Source organism: Zeus faber (assembly GCF_960531495.2).
Source record: "Zeus faber genome assembly, chromosome: 21".
Taxonomy (NCBI): Eukaryota; Metazoa; Chordata; class Actinopteri; order Zeiformes; family Zeidae; genus Zeus; species Zeus faber.
In genome coordinates, this window is record NC_137208.1 from 3,016,389 (window position 1) to 3,032,195 (window position 15,807).

Consider the following 15,807-nt stretch of genomic DNA (forward strand, 5'->3'; position numbering starts at 1 on the left):
TTCGTCAAAGACCCTTGTCACGAGCTGAGCCTGGGAGAGCAATTAGAGCATCTCTGCAACATTACAAGGCGGGGGCTTGGGGGGCTTCATCACGGCGGGTCCCGCTGGCAATCCAGGGCGCAGCCTGGAGTAATTGGCGCCGCTGCCCGTCGACAAGGCGGCCATTTGTGAACACCATAGAAATGCAGACGGCTGTTCATTTTTTGCCGCCGACCAATTAGGCGGCGGCTTGGCACTGCGGCTTTTGATTGGCAGCGATCCTCACTCAAGGCGCTCATCATTTCGGCAGTAAATGGATCAGAATAATCTCGCACGGATTCAATTTCTCTGTTCTGATCGCCCCGGCAACCCCCCCCCCCCCCACCCCCCTAATTTCCCCCGGGTGTTATTTCTGTGGCTGTAAACCTGTTATCATTCAGAGGGTGAAACCAACGCAGAACACCACGTCCAAAATAGAAAAATAAAAAAAAATGTAATTCTTCCCCAAGAACACAAATAGAAGAATTAGGGAGAAGCTGTCAGTGCTTTTTTTTAGGGGGGGGGGGTTAAAAAGCGGGAAAAAAAACAAGTGGTGCAATCCCCCCCCACGGAGGTCAGATGGTTTCACCGCCTCCTCCCACCTCCTCCTGGCTCCTGCCGGACGAGCTCCTTCAAACCCTCAAAAACACCTTTTCTCCCCCTGCTGGACGGCTGCCTCCCTGTGCCGCACATCGTTTGCCGCGATGAGTAGAAACAGGCATTTCACCTCCACCTCCTCCTCCAATCCTCCGCCTCCTCCCCTCCTCGTTGTCCTCCTCTACATCCCCCCCTCCTCTTCCTCCTCCACCTCCTCCCCCTCCTCCACCTCCTCCCCCTCCTCCCCTCCTCCTCCTCCTCCACCTCCTCCCCTCCTCCTCCTCCTCCACCTTCTCCCCCTCCTCCTCCTCTCCTTCTTCACCTCCTCCTCCTCCTCCTCCCCTCCTCGTTCTCCTCCTCTACATCCCCTCCTCCTCCTCCTCCTCCTCCACCTCCTCCTCCTCCTCCACCTCATCCCCCTCCTCCTCTCCTTCTTCCCCTCCTCCTCCACCTCCTCCCCCTCCTCCACCTCCTCCACCTCCTCCCCCTCCTCCCCTCCTCCTCCTCCTCCTCCTCTCCTTCTTCACCTCCTTCTCCTCCTCCTCCTCCTCCCCTCCTCGTTCTCCTCCTCTACATCCCCCCTCCTCCTCCTCCTCCACCTCATCCCCCTCCTCCTCTCCTTCTTCCCCTCCTCCTCCTCTTCCTCCTCCACCTCCTCCTCCTCCTCCACCTCCTCCCCCTCCTCCCCTCCTCCTCCTCCTCCTCCTCCTCTCCTTCTTCACCTCCTTCTCCTCCTCCTCCTCCTCCCCTCCTCGTTCTCCTCCTCTACATCCTCCACCTCCTCCTCCTCCTCCACCTCCTCTCCCTCCTCCCCTCCTCCTCCTCCTCCACCTCCTCCCCCTCCTCCTCCTCCTCTCCTTCTTCACCTCCTCCTCCTCCTCCTCCTCCTCCACCTCATCCCCCTCCTCCTCCTCCTCTCCTTCTTCACCTCCTCCCCTCCTCCTCCTCCTCCTCTACATCCCCCCCTCCTCCTCCTCCACCTCCTCCCCCTCCTCCTCCACCTCCTCCTCCTCTACACCCCCCCTCCTCCTCCTACTCCTCCTCTACATCCTCTCCCCCCTCCTCCTCCTCCTCTCCTCCCCTCCTCCTCCCCCTCCACCTCCTCCTCCTCCTCCTCCTGTTGTACCGTAGAGGTGTCATCATCCAGGTACTTTTCTCATCTTTACTCAGGGAGGGCCAGAGGGTCAGAGCAGGTTGGAGCAGCGGAGATGGAAGGCAGCCTTTGTGTTGCAAGATCAAAATTGCAAGCCCGCACCCATTCATGTCCTTGATGGGTTCAAGCCAGAGCGGCAGCGCTGTGGTCGTCTGAGCGCGTCGCTCTCAAAGCCGTGGCCCTTCGCGCTGATGAAAAGTTCGACTCCTCTTTCCGAGATTCATTTCCTACCTCCTCAGCCGATCGAGTGACGCGCTGCCGTCCGTCCTTGTCCTTGACCTTGGCGGTGGCAGCGGCGTACCAGATGGTGATGGAGGAGGTGAGGAAAGACTCGGTGATGGAGGTGTAGGACGGCGCCGTCATTGTGTTCGGCAGGTCGGGCTTTTTTTGGGTTGAGCTCCCGCTCCAAGTCCTGGGTGGTGGTGGTGCCCAGGAAGCGGAAGGACTCCACTGAGGAGGCGGACAGGGCGGTGGGGGCGGGTGGGGCTGGGTTCTTCTTGAAATCTACAACCATCTCCATTGTCTTCACAGCGTTGAAATGGAATGTACGGTAATGCACCGTTTCATGAGCATGAAGAGTGGTTTTGCCGTCAGGCTCCATCATAATCCAAAATAATGTTACAATAAAATATTTTTGTAATATGGATTTTCAGGACAAGCATCATGGAGTCCAGGATACGGAGGTGATGGAGAACTGCAGCTGCTACATCTCCTTCCAGCAGAAGCTGAGTGTAGTGTTACTGTTACTGGTGGAGAAGAGGTGGAGAAACTGAGTAGGACCTACTGGTGCAGATGGAATCTGATGCTGATGGAGATGGGGTGGAGGTAGAACCTGATACTGGTGGAGGTGGGTTGGAGGTAGAACCTGATACTGGTGGAGGTGGGTTGGAGGTAGAACCTGATACTGGTGGAGGTGGGTTGGAGATGGGACCTGATATTGGTGGAGATGTGTTGGATGTGGTGGCTGATAGCGATGAAGATAGGGTGGAGATAGAACCCGATACTGGTAGAGATGAGATGGAGATAGAACCTGATGCTGGTGGAGATACGGTGGAGATAGAACCTGATACTGGTGGAGGTGGGGTGGGGGTAGAATCTGATACCGGTGGAGATGGAACCTGATACTGGTGGAGGTGGGGTGGGGGTAGAATCTGATACCGGTGGAGATGGAACCTGATACTGGTGGAGATGGGACCTGATATTGGTGGAGATGGGACCTGATACTGGTGGAGATGGGACCTGATATTGGTGGAGATGGGACCTGATACTGGTGGAGATGGGACCTGATACTGGTGGAGATGGAACCTGATACTGGTGGAGGTGGGGTGGGGGTAGAATCTGATACCGGTGGAGATGGAACCTGATACTGGTGGAGATGGGACCTGATATTGGTGGAGATGGGACCTGATACTGGTGGAGATGGGACCTGATACTGGTGGAGATGGGACCTGATATTGGTGGAGATGGGACCTGATACTGGTGGAGATGGGACCTGATACTGATAATCTTTTATTTCAACAAGTTATTTTATTATTATTGTATGTATGTATGTGTGAGAAATACTGTGTTATACCTGTTCTGCACAAAAATAAGTGACTATAGTACTTGTTTTATATACTTTAATATTTAATATTATATAAGGAAAAACATACTTATGTAGAGTGTCATATATTTTCAAGTGCTCCGTTCGATTCCGAGAGCTGTTGAAGCTCTGGTCCCAGGCGGTCATTCCATCGGGCACAGTTAGGCTGTTGCCCGGGGGCCTCGTGCACTCGGGGGCCTCGTGCACTCGGGGGCCTCGTAAATTTCCACTGATTTTTATTTTTCATAAAATGCTGTTTTCTCCTTTATCGCTCCCTCCAGCGATCAGCGCGTCGCTCACACCCCATAAGTTGAATTAGGAAAAAGCTCAGATCAGAGAAGAACGTACAGAGGGGACACGGGCGCGTGGACGGAGGATGAACAAAAAAAACATCCTATTGTTTAAAATATAATAACATGTTATATTCCCAATATTTTTCTTGCTTCATTGTCTTCCAACGGAGTGAAGAGCATTTCAGTGCTTCACTTGGAATTGTTATTTAGCTTTGTTCACTGGAGAAATCTATATCTCTAAATAGCGATTGTTCACTCGCCATGATTGCGTTAAGCGAGGTGGAGAAGGGGCCTTAAATAGCTTTTGCCTGGGGCCTCCAAATCACCAAGTCCGCCCCTGGATCCGGTTCCCTTCCAAGAGCCCTAATTCCCATCACTTCATCGGACACACTGGAGCTACCCGCTGGATCAAAATAGCTTTTTACATTCCACGCAAAAGGGTTTCCTCAACAACTGAGGAACTTTCGCCGGTGGCCCCGGGAGCGTTCAGTTTCATCGCCACGCCATCTGCGTCGGCCCGCAGCGATCCGCATAATAAACCCCCCGCGATTAATACGGCTTCTAAACTACTTATGTGCAAAGTTGTTTTATGAAGGTGTTTTATTATCGTCCTTATCCCTCGAAAGAAGATCTTTAAACCGTAATGAAGACCAGTGCCGGGAGGTTCCAACCTTCCAACCAGCAAACCCCCGGACAAGGACGACTGTTGAGGTTTTCCAGGGGGGTCTGTGGGCTTATTTTAAAACTTTTAAATAACACCCGTCTATAGATTCAAGATTCAAGATTTTTTTTATTTGTCACATTCATATACATACTTCCATACATATATGCAGTGAAATGTAATATATACCACAGATTAAAGGTAAATACGTTAAATAAAGACGGCCGGGACGGCCCCATAAAGTTTCAGACTGCAGTTTAAAACTAGAAACAGAAAAACAGTAGTCAAATGCCATATTTCCTCAAATAGTGACCGGGGCCTTTATTTACCTCAAATGCAGAGGGTACTACCTTTACTGGAAGCAGGTCTTATATCAGAGGCAGGCTTTTAGATCGAATTCCCTCTGTTTAACAAGCATATTTGATCATATTTTAGTATGAATTTTAAATCAAACTTCCGACTGGGTGCCATGCCATGCAAACACATGTATGGTGAAAAAAGAGACAGCTAGTAGCTGCCCTAAAAGTCGCACTTGTGGTGGTAGCCGCCGGGGGAATTTCACTTTTCCGAGTTCGTCTTGAACGCACCGCTTCCTGCTCAGAGCAGGGGGGCAACGCTCAGGGCGCGACATTTGCCCCAAGAAGCCATCTGCGATCTGCTAGGCGGCAGTAGGAAACGGAGTAAATTAAATGCATGTAGGATAAAAACACACTGTTTTTATTTGCTTTGTTTGGGGGCGGAGCTCCGCACCAGAACAGCTCAGATACATTTTCCCCTGTGTGCCTGTGTTTGAGGCAGGCTTGTTTTGCCCGTAGACCACTCCCCTGGTATTTATTGGAGGCGTGGGTTTTATTTGACTACCAGCTTATATTGGAGGAAATACAGTATATATGTACTGATCATATATTCAGTATCGGTATCAGGTCCAATAATGGCCAAAATTATGAAACATGATAAAGAGCTTGAGATTGTTGATATATTTCTGCATTGAATAGAGTTTTGCAAGGTTGCACTTTAAATGGTATTTGAATGTTTATATGCTGCTTTCAACCGTTTATACAATTTTGCAGAGTAGTTAAAAAAAAAGGAAGCAGTAAGTTGTGCTGTGGGCTAAGTATTTCTTTCTTTGGGGAAATGGAGAACAGTTTAAGCATGATAATTTTTTTTTAGATGTCGACAAGAAAATTCACTGCTAAGTACATTACATTTCATTATGTCATTTAACTTTTGTCCAAAGCGACTTACAATAAGTACAGACACAGATCAGCCACAACATTAAAACCAGTGACAGGTGAAGTGAATGACATTGAACATCTGGTTCCAATGGCACCTGTCAAGGGGTGCCATATGTTATTATTATATATATTAGTAATATATAGGCATTAATATAATATATATTATTATATATATTTAATTAATATTTTAGGATATATTAGGCAGCAAGTGAACAGTCAGTTGTGGAAGTTGATGTGTTGGAAGCAGTAAAGATGGGCGTGGTAAGGATCTAGCAGTCAGTTACATTGAGATGCTGGACGACTGGGTCAGAGCATCTTCACAACCACAGGTCTTGTGGCTGTTCCCGCCGTGCAGTGGTTACTACTGACAAAAGTGTCCAAGGAAGGACGACTGGTCAGAGTGTCCATGCTGACCCCTGTCCACCCCTGAAAGCACCTACAATGGACACGTCAGCGTCACAACCGGACCATGGAGCAATGGAAGAAGGTGTCCCTGGTCTGATGATAAAGATTTCTTCTACATCATGGGGACGGGTGGGGTTAGGGTCCGATCCGACGGAGCATCTGTGGGATGTGCTGGAACAACAAGCCTGATCCATGGGGGCCCCATCTCGCAACTTCCAGGACTTAAAGGATCTGCTGCTAACGTGTTAGTGCCAGATACCACAGGACACCTTCAGAGTCTGGTGGAGTCCCTGCCTCCACCTTATAGCTGTTTTGGCAGCACCAGGGGGAGCTACACAATATTAGTGGTTATTAATGGTGGTTTTAATGTTGTGGCTGATCCGTGTACATATATTTAAATATATATAAACCGTCAAAACGTCTAATCGTGATGCAAATCTTGCGAACGATTCGCTCGTAGCGAACAAATCCTTTAAATGTCTCCCAGGAGTCCGGAGTGACTCTCACTCTGGCAAAAGACTAAAAAACTGAAAATAATTAGTGATAATTAAATTAAAGTCCAGGGAAAAAGGCCAAGACATTTGGAATAATCCATATGAACTTGACTGATTTAGCTTTTGCGTTCCAAAATTACATGATTGATTTCCATTCACAACTCAGAGCTGAACAGACTCTTCCGACTGAACCACACCAACCAAGAGTCGGAGGAATGGAGCCGCACTCTTTTTACTGAGTGACTCGTCAAGAACCGACTCTCAGAATTGGAATCAAACATTTCATCACTATGTAGAGTCGTCGCTTCCAGAGTTAAACTTATTCCGCTGGAGCCGCTATACTGTCTGGAGCCCATAACTGGGATGAATAAATACAGCCTTGCAATTTAGATCTTGCGACACAAAAGCTAATTTCCATTCTTTATTTCGTGCGTGTCGAAAACCGTTGACACACGTGGATGTCTGGGCTGAGCGGCGTGGTTGTGTTTTTAGCACTTTGTGATGCGGGGCTCTGCAGCGGGAACCTCCTGGGACTCCCTGCAAATGTCACTCGCAATTAAAAGGGAATTTAGCGCCGCGCCCTCTAAATAATTCAGACAAAGGAGCGCGATCCGTAAAGTGGATCCACGCTCTGCGTCGACCGAACGTTCGCCTCTCCTTTTCTGGGGCTTCGGATTTGTCCGACTCTTCGAGTTTGAGGAGTCAGAAGTTCGGCTCTGAGTTGTGAATGTAGTTCTCATGAGGATCATTTCATTCAGTCATGATCACTTGTTTCGTGTGGAATCAGTCACGTTCAATATCACTTCCTCCAAATAATCAGAATTATTTTTGGCCGTTTTCATTTCGAGATTCGAGTCTCAGCTTCAAATGATTCGTTCGCTATGAACGAATCATTCGCAAGCATAGTTTGAACTACAGAGGGGGGGTCTGAGCCCTCTAAGTAAGACTTGGACCCCCCCAAAAGAGGTAAAACAACAGGGGGCGGGGTGGACACATTTATATATCCTTCTTACCTGTAATCGTAAACATTACAATATATTTCCATCGTCCGCCCGGAAGAATCTTGTAATACAATTTCAGACACCCCTAAAGTGGACCATACCATTACGCTGAGCATCCTGCTCCGCGGTGGGCAAGCTGGATGTGAACTTATCTTATATCAAAAATATCCAGGAAAAGAAAAATTAAGATTATGTATTTTTTGGTAATTTGTGTAATTTGTCTCTGTCTATTATAATTATTATTATTATCATTTTTATTATTATTATTATATTTTTTTTTAAATTATTATTATTATTATTATTATTATTATTATTAGTTGTTATTGTTCGGATATTTCTTATTATTATTCTCCTTGGCATTTCTCAGGCTAAATGTGTGCGGAGACATCTCGTTGTTCAAGTTTGATCTGTGTCCATCCTCATTGGGAATAGGAATCAGTGAAAAACCGATGAAATTTGACCGGGAGGAGCCGAACGTCCGCGCGTCACCGTCACGCCAAGGTTCTGAAAGGCCCGGTCGGGTGGTGGAGGGAGATGAGTTTTTTGGAGTGAGACGCTTTGTGACGTCATCATCCAATTCACTGTATATGTGCAGGTTGTGTCTACGAACGCACATTCCCAAGGTGCGAGCAGCGTGGTGGAGACGCCATCACTGTAGTGGCTGCAAACTGCCTGTGTGTGTGTGTGTGTGTGCGTGTGTGTGTGTATGTGTGTGTGTGTGTGTGTGTGTGTCAATAAAGGCATTCTGTTCGGATCCAACCCCGTGTTAGATGCGGTGTTGTATTCCTCCTCACTTTGCGGGAATCGAGGAAGTCGTAAGATACAAACTGTGGGAGTCCATGATGCGTTCCGGCGACGCACCGGGAAACAAGGAGCCGTAAAAGTATAAAAAAATCACAGGAAGTCTTCACCGCGTCCTCACGTCACTCCCTCATTGTTGCCGACGCGGCACCAAGCGACCAAGCGTCACTGAGAGAGCAGCTCTACTTCCACAGACAACACGCTGAGTTCCAGCAGTGACAAGTTCTGCTTTACGGGCAAACATGGAGGCTTGTTTTAAAGACAGGAGGGTTGCGCCGTGTGGACCGCAAAGTGGTTGCTCCACGAGACGAGCAACCAAGAGACGACAGACAGGGGGGAGCCCATGCTGCCTTCAAGTAAACTCTGAAAATCGTGCTGCGTTTCAGAGAACCACGGAAACTGGAAAATGCATCCAACACGACTAAACTTTATGTATCACTGCCTGCGGCTATATTTATAATAGCTACTTATTTGTTTATTTGTTTATATATTGATTTATTTGTTTGTTCATATATGTATTTATTCATTTTAATTTAATACAAAATTAAATTAAATACATTTAATTATGTTCTTTTTGAGACTGTTAAGCTTGTTTTATGGTAACTGTCCGGGGTAAGCGCATCACTCCTCACCACGACAAATTCCTGGTAGGCCCTATGTGTAAAACTGCACCGATTGTGATTTCTTCTTCCTCTTCACCTATTTCTTTCTCTCTCCCCCCCTCCCTCCCTCCCTCTCTTTCTTCCCTGTGCAGCTCACCAGGTCCGGACGGGCACGTGCGAGGTGGTGGCCCTACATCGCTGCTGCAACAAGAATAAGATCGAGGAGCGTTCGCAGACGGTCAAGTGCTCGTGCTTCCCCGGGCAGGTGGCCGGGACCACGCGGGCCGCGCCCTCCTGCGTGGATGGTACGATCCAAACCACTGCTTTACATGGAAAATTGTGATTTACTTTTCTTTTTGGCTTTTTGTTGATACTCTGCTTCACAGATATTTAGTTTTCACTTATTTATTTGTTTATTAAGGTTTTCACTTTTCATTCTCAAATCTTTTATTTGTATCTTATTATTGTAATAGTTTATTTAGGTTTTTAGTTTTATATATATATATATATATATATATATATATACACACAATTCACTCATAGAGAAACAGATTTAGTGGTAGTGAATATAGTGACTGTGGTAGTTTCGCCTACCGCAGGGCACCCACGTAGCATTTTCAGGGCCCTCCGGCACAGAGATGGGGGGTCGTCAACACCAGTTTATTGTGGAAAGCGTGCCAGCTGGAATAAGCCCAGGAGCAGACAGACCCATGTCATGACCTGTCCTGAGTGTGTGTGGGGGCATGGGGGTTTCAACCTGTACGCAGCCACTCTGATCCCCATCACCTAGATGCGGGTCAGGTGTGGCCGCCCAAGCCGGAACATCCCCACACGACTCCACTGCTCATCACTCCCGGCGATGTGTAGAGGAAACATAGGAATATAGGAGTGATGAGTTTGAATTCACCCATTGGACAGAAGAGTAGAGCCCAACAGGTGGAATCAGGGAAGGTGGAGGAAGCGCAGCAACACGGTCAGCAAAGCAGGAAGCAAAGCAGCTAGATTGGCTGCTTGAATAGGCCAGCCCATATGAGGGCGCGGGAGCGTGTGGCGCTGTCGAGTTGTCTGACAGAACCAGCTCCATGAGCTCCACATCGTTAACGTCATTATTTTATAAAGGTATTTAATTTACTTAGTTCTAAGCCCAGTTACAATTAAAAAAAACTTGGCGCATGAGTTGGAAAATCTGAGCGCCTGCTGGAGCTTCGATCGAAGGAGGCGGAGCTTTATGCGTGCAGAATCCGACTCTCCACATGAATAAAAGGACTTGTTGCTTGTTCTCCTCGTTTGTCGGATTCAGTGTGAAGCGAGCTTTAGAGCCGGCGGCCCGGATCATCACTTAGCCTGCTAATGCTAAAGCTAAAGCTAATGCACCGGGCCTGCAGCGCGTCACAAATGGACGCCTCCCCAAAAGTCTAGACCCAGTCGCGGTTTGACCTATTCCTGACATTTGGGTATTGACATTCTAGGCAAATTAGAGCGTCACGCCCTGGGCCGTGGCGTCGGAGCGCGCCGCGGGTGATGGCGCTGAAAAACGAGCAGCACTTAACCTTTTAATTATTCTTTCTTCCACCACCAGGGATTTACTTTGCTTCGCTCTGATCTCCCCCCCCCCATCTCCTTTAACGTCAAGCCCGAGCAGACTGAGCATCTGGGCAGGACACCAAATACAGCTTTACTGGCGTTTTGACACAAAACTAAATATTGCACGACCACACAAGCCAATATAATAAATTCCTCTAATCCCTTTTTTGCCGTTTTCCATGTTGTTGTGTACATATAATCATTGTCATCGTTATTTTGTGTCATTTCTTTTTTTTTATCATGTACAGAAATATCCATCCATATTCAAATTTATTTTTATACCCAGTCAATTTTGATGCATATGATCTATGCTATAGTCTGCTACTTTATTGTATTTATTCATGTATTCATTTATCTATTTATTTTAGATGATTATTTTTTATTTAATTTAAAAACATATTTATTCATGTATTTATTTATTTAAAATTATATATTTTTTATTTAATATGAAATTATTTGTGTATTTATTTATTTTTAATAAGTATTTAATTTAATTTAAAAACATATTTATTTATTGATTTTTGCACTACAATGCCTCAAATATGCCATGACAAATTCCTGGCACACGAAATATTCTGAATTTTGATTCTGATTGGAAAATTGTTATTTTGTTGGAAACTTACATGTCTTTGATGAAAAGAGTTTTTGGGGGTTCGGAAACCCCAGTTTGCACATATTCTGCACCCGGTGGAAATTTTTTGTCATTGAGTGGCTGGTGGGTTGGAGTGCATATTTGTGTTACATTTGGTGATCAATATTTCAATGAGCGACCGGTACAGCTTTTTATCGGCTTATTATAGCTGCGTTTGACCTGCGGCCCTGTTTAATCACTGTTCAGCAGAACCTTACAACCTATTCACACTGAGACCTCATTTATCCAAACCCCACGGGACAAACATATGAAACTTTGCACGGGATAAGCCGTATAACACACAATATGGCCTAGGAAAGATTTCTTTCTAGTAGACCAACTGATTCCTAAAACGTAATACAGTAAGTCGAATACTTATGGAATAAAATAAAAATATATAGAGAATAAAATAAAATGCAATAAAATAAAATAAAATAAAATGTAATAGATAAAGGGAATAGGCTTATGTATATGGGAAAGGCAAATATGTAAATACAGATATGTGCATTAAAGTGGCATGTGAATGTGAATAAAGTGAGGTAGTGTTTGTGGGATAATACAGCACAGTATACAACAGTACGGCGCAGCAATACGGCATCACCGAACAACCCAGAGCAGTGATACAGTATGCGGTACAGTATGCTGCATACAGTACAGTGAGGTAGTGGAGCCTGTGTGTGTGGCTCAGTGAGGACCCCTGGTGAGGTCAGCATTGACAGTTCTTATGGCTTGATGTAAAAACTCCGTCTCAGTCTCTGTTCTCGCTGCGTGACTGCGGCGGCGCTTGCCTGACCGCAGCAGCTGGAACAGTCCGTTGATGGGGTGGTGAGGATCCTTCATGATCCTGCAGCTCTGCTACTACACCTCCTGGTGTATAAGTCCGTAATAAGTTCATAAGATTGATCCCGGGGGAGGGCATGGAGGTTTTTCGGCAGCGGAGGTCTAAGTTCTGTTGCACATATCACCATTTAATATTTATTTCATATGAAGGTGCACCAATGAATCATAAACAACTCGGAATGTTAAATATTGCTGTGTCAAGTATGTTGTTGTCACAGAAAAAAAGTTGGTTTGCTTAATATACGAAACCCTTCTACGGATGCGTTGAACCATCCCAATACCACCTTCCAGACAAGTGTGAACCTTGAAGGTGGATTTTATTTTCTTTAAGGTTTTCTCAATTTAGAATTTCTGCCTCAATTTCTAAATTTTATGTTGCAAGAAAAAAGAATAATGATATAACTTCTCGGCCCGACGCTCTAATTGTTACAGATGTTCTCTCCTACGGTCCAAGGAGTCTCCTACGGTCCAAGGACTCTCCTATGGTCCAAGGACTCCTCCATGGTCCATGTTCCCACTCCCATACTCCAAGGACTCTCCCATGGTCCAAGGACCCTCCCATGGCCCATGGGCTCCGCCGCATGGTCCCAGTAGTCTCTCCCATAGTCCAAGGTCTCTCCCATGTTCCAAGGACTCCGCCATGGTCCATGGGCTCCTCCCATGGTCCAAGGACTGCGCCATGGTCCGTATACTCTCCCATCCTCTATGGAGATTTTTCATGTTCTCCAGTTTCCCTTCGCCCTGAAGACGCGCATGTCAGGTTCACACTCTGGCTGATGCCCCTGAGCAAGGCATTGGACCTAGAACTGGAGTTGATCCCCAGGCGCTGTACGAATGTTTGCCCCACTGCTCCTAGATAGCTAGGATGGGTCAAATGTCTTTCCCCACCGGGGTTAATAAATTACTTCATCTTCTTCTTCTTCTTCTTCTTCTTCTTCTTCTTCCTCTTCCTCCAGCCTCCATCGTGGAGCAGAAGTGGTGGTGTCAGATGCACCCGTGTCTGGACGGTGAGGAGTGCAAAGTTCTTCCCGACCTCAAGGGGTGGAGCTGCGCCACGGGGAACAAAATCAAAACCACCAAGGTAGGTGGTGTTCTTCATCCGAGGAGTAGGAGGAGGAGATGTATCCACGTTTTTGCTCTCAGGCACCATCAGTCGTCCATGTCACGCTCTCCCCAAATCAGCCTTTGCACACGTTTACAAGGTTTCTCCTTCCCCGTGGTTGTGTTGGTTGATACTGCTGATAACACACATAGAAAATGTCATTTTTCTTTTTATTTAGTGTTCTGAATCTTTTGTTGAAAAGTACTAGTTGTACTCAATTTAATATTCATTACCCCATTTCATATGATTTATTCCCTGGGACTTCCAATCGGAGAAGATATTTGAGTGTAAGATGTGATTTAGTGTCTGATCCGTAGTTTGGACGATAACATTGCAGCTAGGACCTAAATCGTCTTTATTGTACATTCTCTAACGGTGCTGACATCTTGGAAATTAAATAACGGTTTAAGTTTAACTATTAACCATTTCGCTGGGGACCCCCTCAATCATTTTGAAGGACCCCTGAAGGGCTCTGGACCCCAGGTTGAAAACCACTGTCAGTCAGTTAAACTAAGATGAGAACAGTCATCATTGGACATTCTCTAGCAGTGCTAACGTCTTGGAAATTAAATAACAGTGATGTTGAAGCATCAATCGTTTTCCTGGGGAACCCGGGAACCTTTGGAAGGACCCCGGACCCTACGTTGAGAACCACTCAGCGTAGTCAATGCGATCCCACCTGTTGTGTACTCCGGCCTCCGCCTCCTCCCAGACGCTCCAAGGTCGCCTCACCCTGTCTTCGGTTACAGTCATCTGCCCGGCCATTACTTAAAACGCTTAAATGTTTGCAGTCACAGCACGGGCCCCAGGGGTCCGATAAACACCGGGGCCCGCATGTCGCCTTGGCACTTTCGGGGCCATTTCCAAGCGCCCGACGCCGGCCGTTTAGCCGCTGCAGGGACTTGCTTTTAAGGCGGTAACGCGATGCCGTCCACCCTCCTTCCTGGTGTTATGACGACCCCTAGACTCCAGCTCTGTCTCCATCAGTCTGCTTAATTATTTAGACCGCCCTCACCACACCTGCCCCGGAACCCGGAGCTTGGAGCTGGGGGCCCGGGGGCCTGGAGCCGGGGGGCCTGGAGCCTGGAGCTATCGATTCGGGACCCCACAACAAGGGCCCGGCGTTGCAGGGTTTTTTTTTCCTCTTCTGTTTTGTGGTCGTCATCATCCGAGCTGATGCGTCGATAGATTGATCAACCGTAATGACCTCATGCAGGTGTTAATTTCTCCCATGTATGAAATCTAAAGCGCTCTCTCCCTGTCTCTCTGTCTTTCTCTGTCTCTCTCTCTCCCTCTCTCTCTGTCTGTCTCTCTCCCTCTCTCCCTCTCTCTCTCTCTCTCTCTCTCTCTCTCTCCCTTTCTCTCTGTCTCTCTCTCTCTCTCTCTCTCTCCCTCTCTCTCGTTCCCTCTCTTTCTTTCTTCATGAACATGGAACACCGGAAAGATATCGTCTGACCGGGACCAGCTTTGGTAGCCCCGGGCCCCGGGCCACGGGCCGACGGCGCAGGAGGTTCAAGGTGATAAATATGTTTCATTTGCTCCACGTTATGATTTATTTTTTAATATTGGCCTGTCAATGCTGCTTTTCTGGTCTTTGACTTTAATTTAATTTAATTTTTAATTTCCCTGTAAAAAGGACCTTCTTATTCTGATGACTAAAATAGATTCAGGCATTTTAAAAATAGGCAAACTCGCTCACCATAAAGGATGCAGGTCGCAGTTAATTTTTACTGACTGCAGGTAATTAGTGGAAAAGGAATGAAATTTTAAAAAACATATTAAAGGCAAATTTAGTCACGATCAAGTGGCTTCTGATTCCTCTACTATGATAACTACGCTGCTAAATTAAGAATATTTGAATTTGTGTAGTTTTGATGACCCAGTACACTGTGAACATCCGACCTCGGTCCATCTGGCTCTGCACACTGAGTTTGTCCTTGAACCTGCGGAGTCGGGGTCTGGTCCCCGGAAGACTTCAGGCCTCCCCCAAAGTCCTTGACTCAAGGCCTGGAACACCTGCAATCCTGTAATCCCAGGGAGGGAGTGGGAGACAGGCGTGCTGCGTTTCAGCATCTTTAGGCTCACCTTATTTTCTTGTCTTTTGAACATGCAGACAACCCCGTGGCGACCCAGTTACCGATGGGTAAACCTCACGGCGCCTTTTCCGCCCGGCAATAACCCTCTGAGCACCAAACTATCTCTGAGCGTTATCGTCGCTACGCTGCAAAATCATTTCCAGTGTTTCATGCACCGCTAGCATCTTATTCGCCATTTTACTTTCCAAGTACAGTTGTTTTCCTTCACTTTGGAGCAGTTTTCACCATTTTATTTTCCCCCTGTAGAACAAGCAGTCACATCGGGGAATAAAACTTTAAAAATCGAAAGGACCGACATAAAACCTCTTCATATCGCTCTCCTGATTGGCTGGATAGAGCCCAGGACATGATGACATCACTCACAGGCAACACTGGGTGTGTAAGCAAAGGGATAAAGCCGAAGCCGAAAGGAAAGCCGCGGGGGGAAGTCTATCCAGACATGCGTCAACTTGCAGACTCATCAGCTCATGTTTTCCGTCGGGGTCTGTGGTTTCCCGAACTGTGCTTGGCATGCTTTTAGCCCGAGCCGTTCATTTTTTATGACAAAAGAAAATCCCTGAATTTAGATGCAGGCAGCAATACACAGGGTCCAGGTAAGTCGGTGTGACGTGTGTGCCAAAACAGTGTAGCAAGTCCCACTCGCAAGACTGAAGAATTTATTAAGCTCAATGTTATAACTACATCTACAATTCCAGATGACACACAACCAGGG

General features: G+C 46.9%; 1 protein-coding gene across 1 annotated transcript in view; it reads left to right on the forward strand.

Moving 5' to 3' along the window:
- The window catches only part of LOC307246726 (chemokine-like protein TAFA-2), a gene marked incomplete at both ends in the record, with an annotated part of 16,796 nt that extends 2,323 nt beyond the window's left edge, over positions 1 to 14,473 (forward strand). Inside the window, 3 exons of the mRNA XM_080022722.1 lie at positions 8,995 to 9,147; positions 12,854 to 12,978; positions 14,444 to 14,473. Coding sequence (XP_079878848.1) covers positions 8,995 to 9,147; positions 12,854 to 12,978; positions 14,444 to 14,473 — 308 coding nt within the window. The remainder of the gene's footprint in view (positions 1 to 8,994; positions 9,148 to 12,853; positions 12,979 to 14,443) is intronic.
- Positions 14,474 to 15,807: the final 1,334 nt, after the last annotated feature.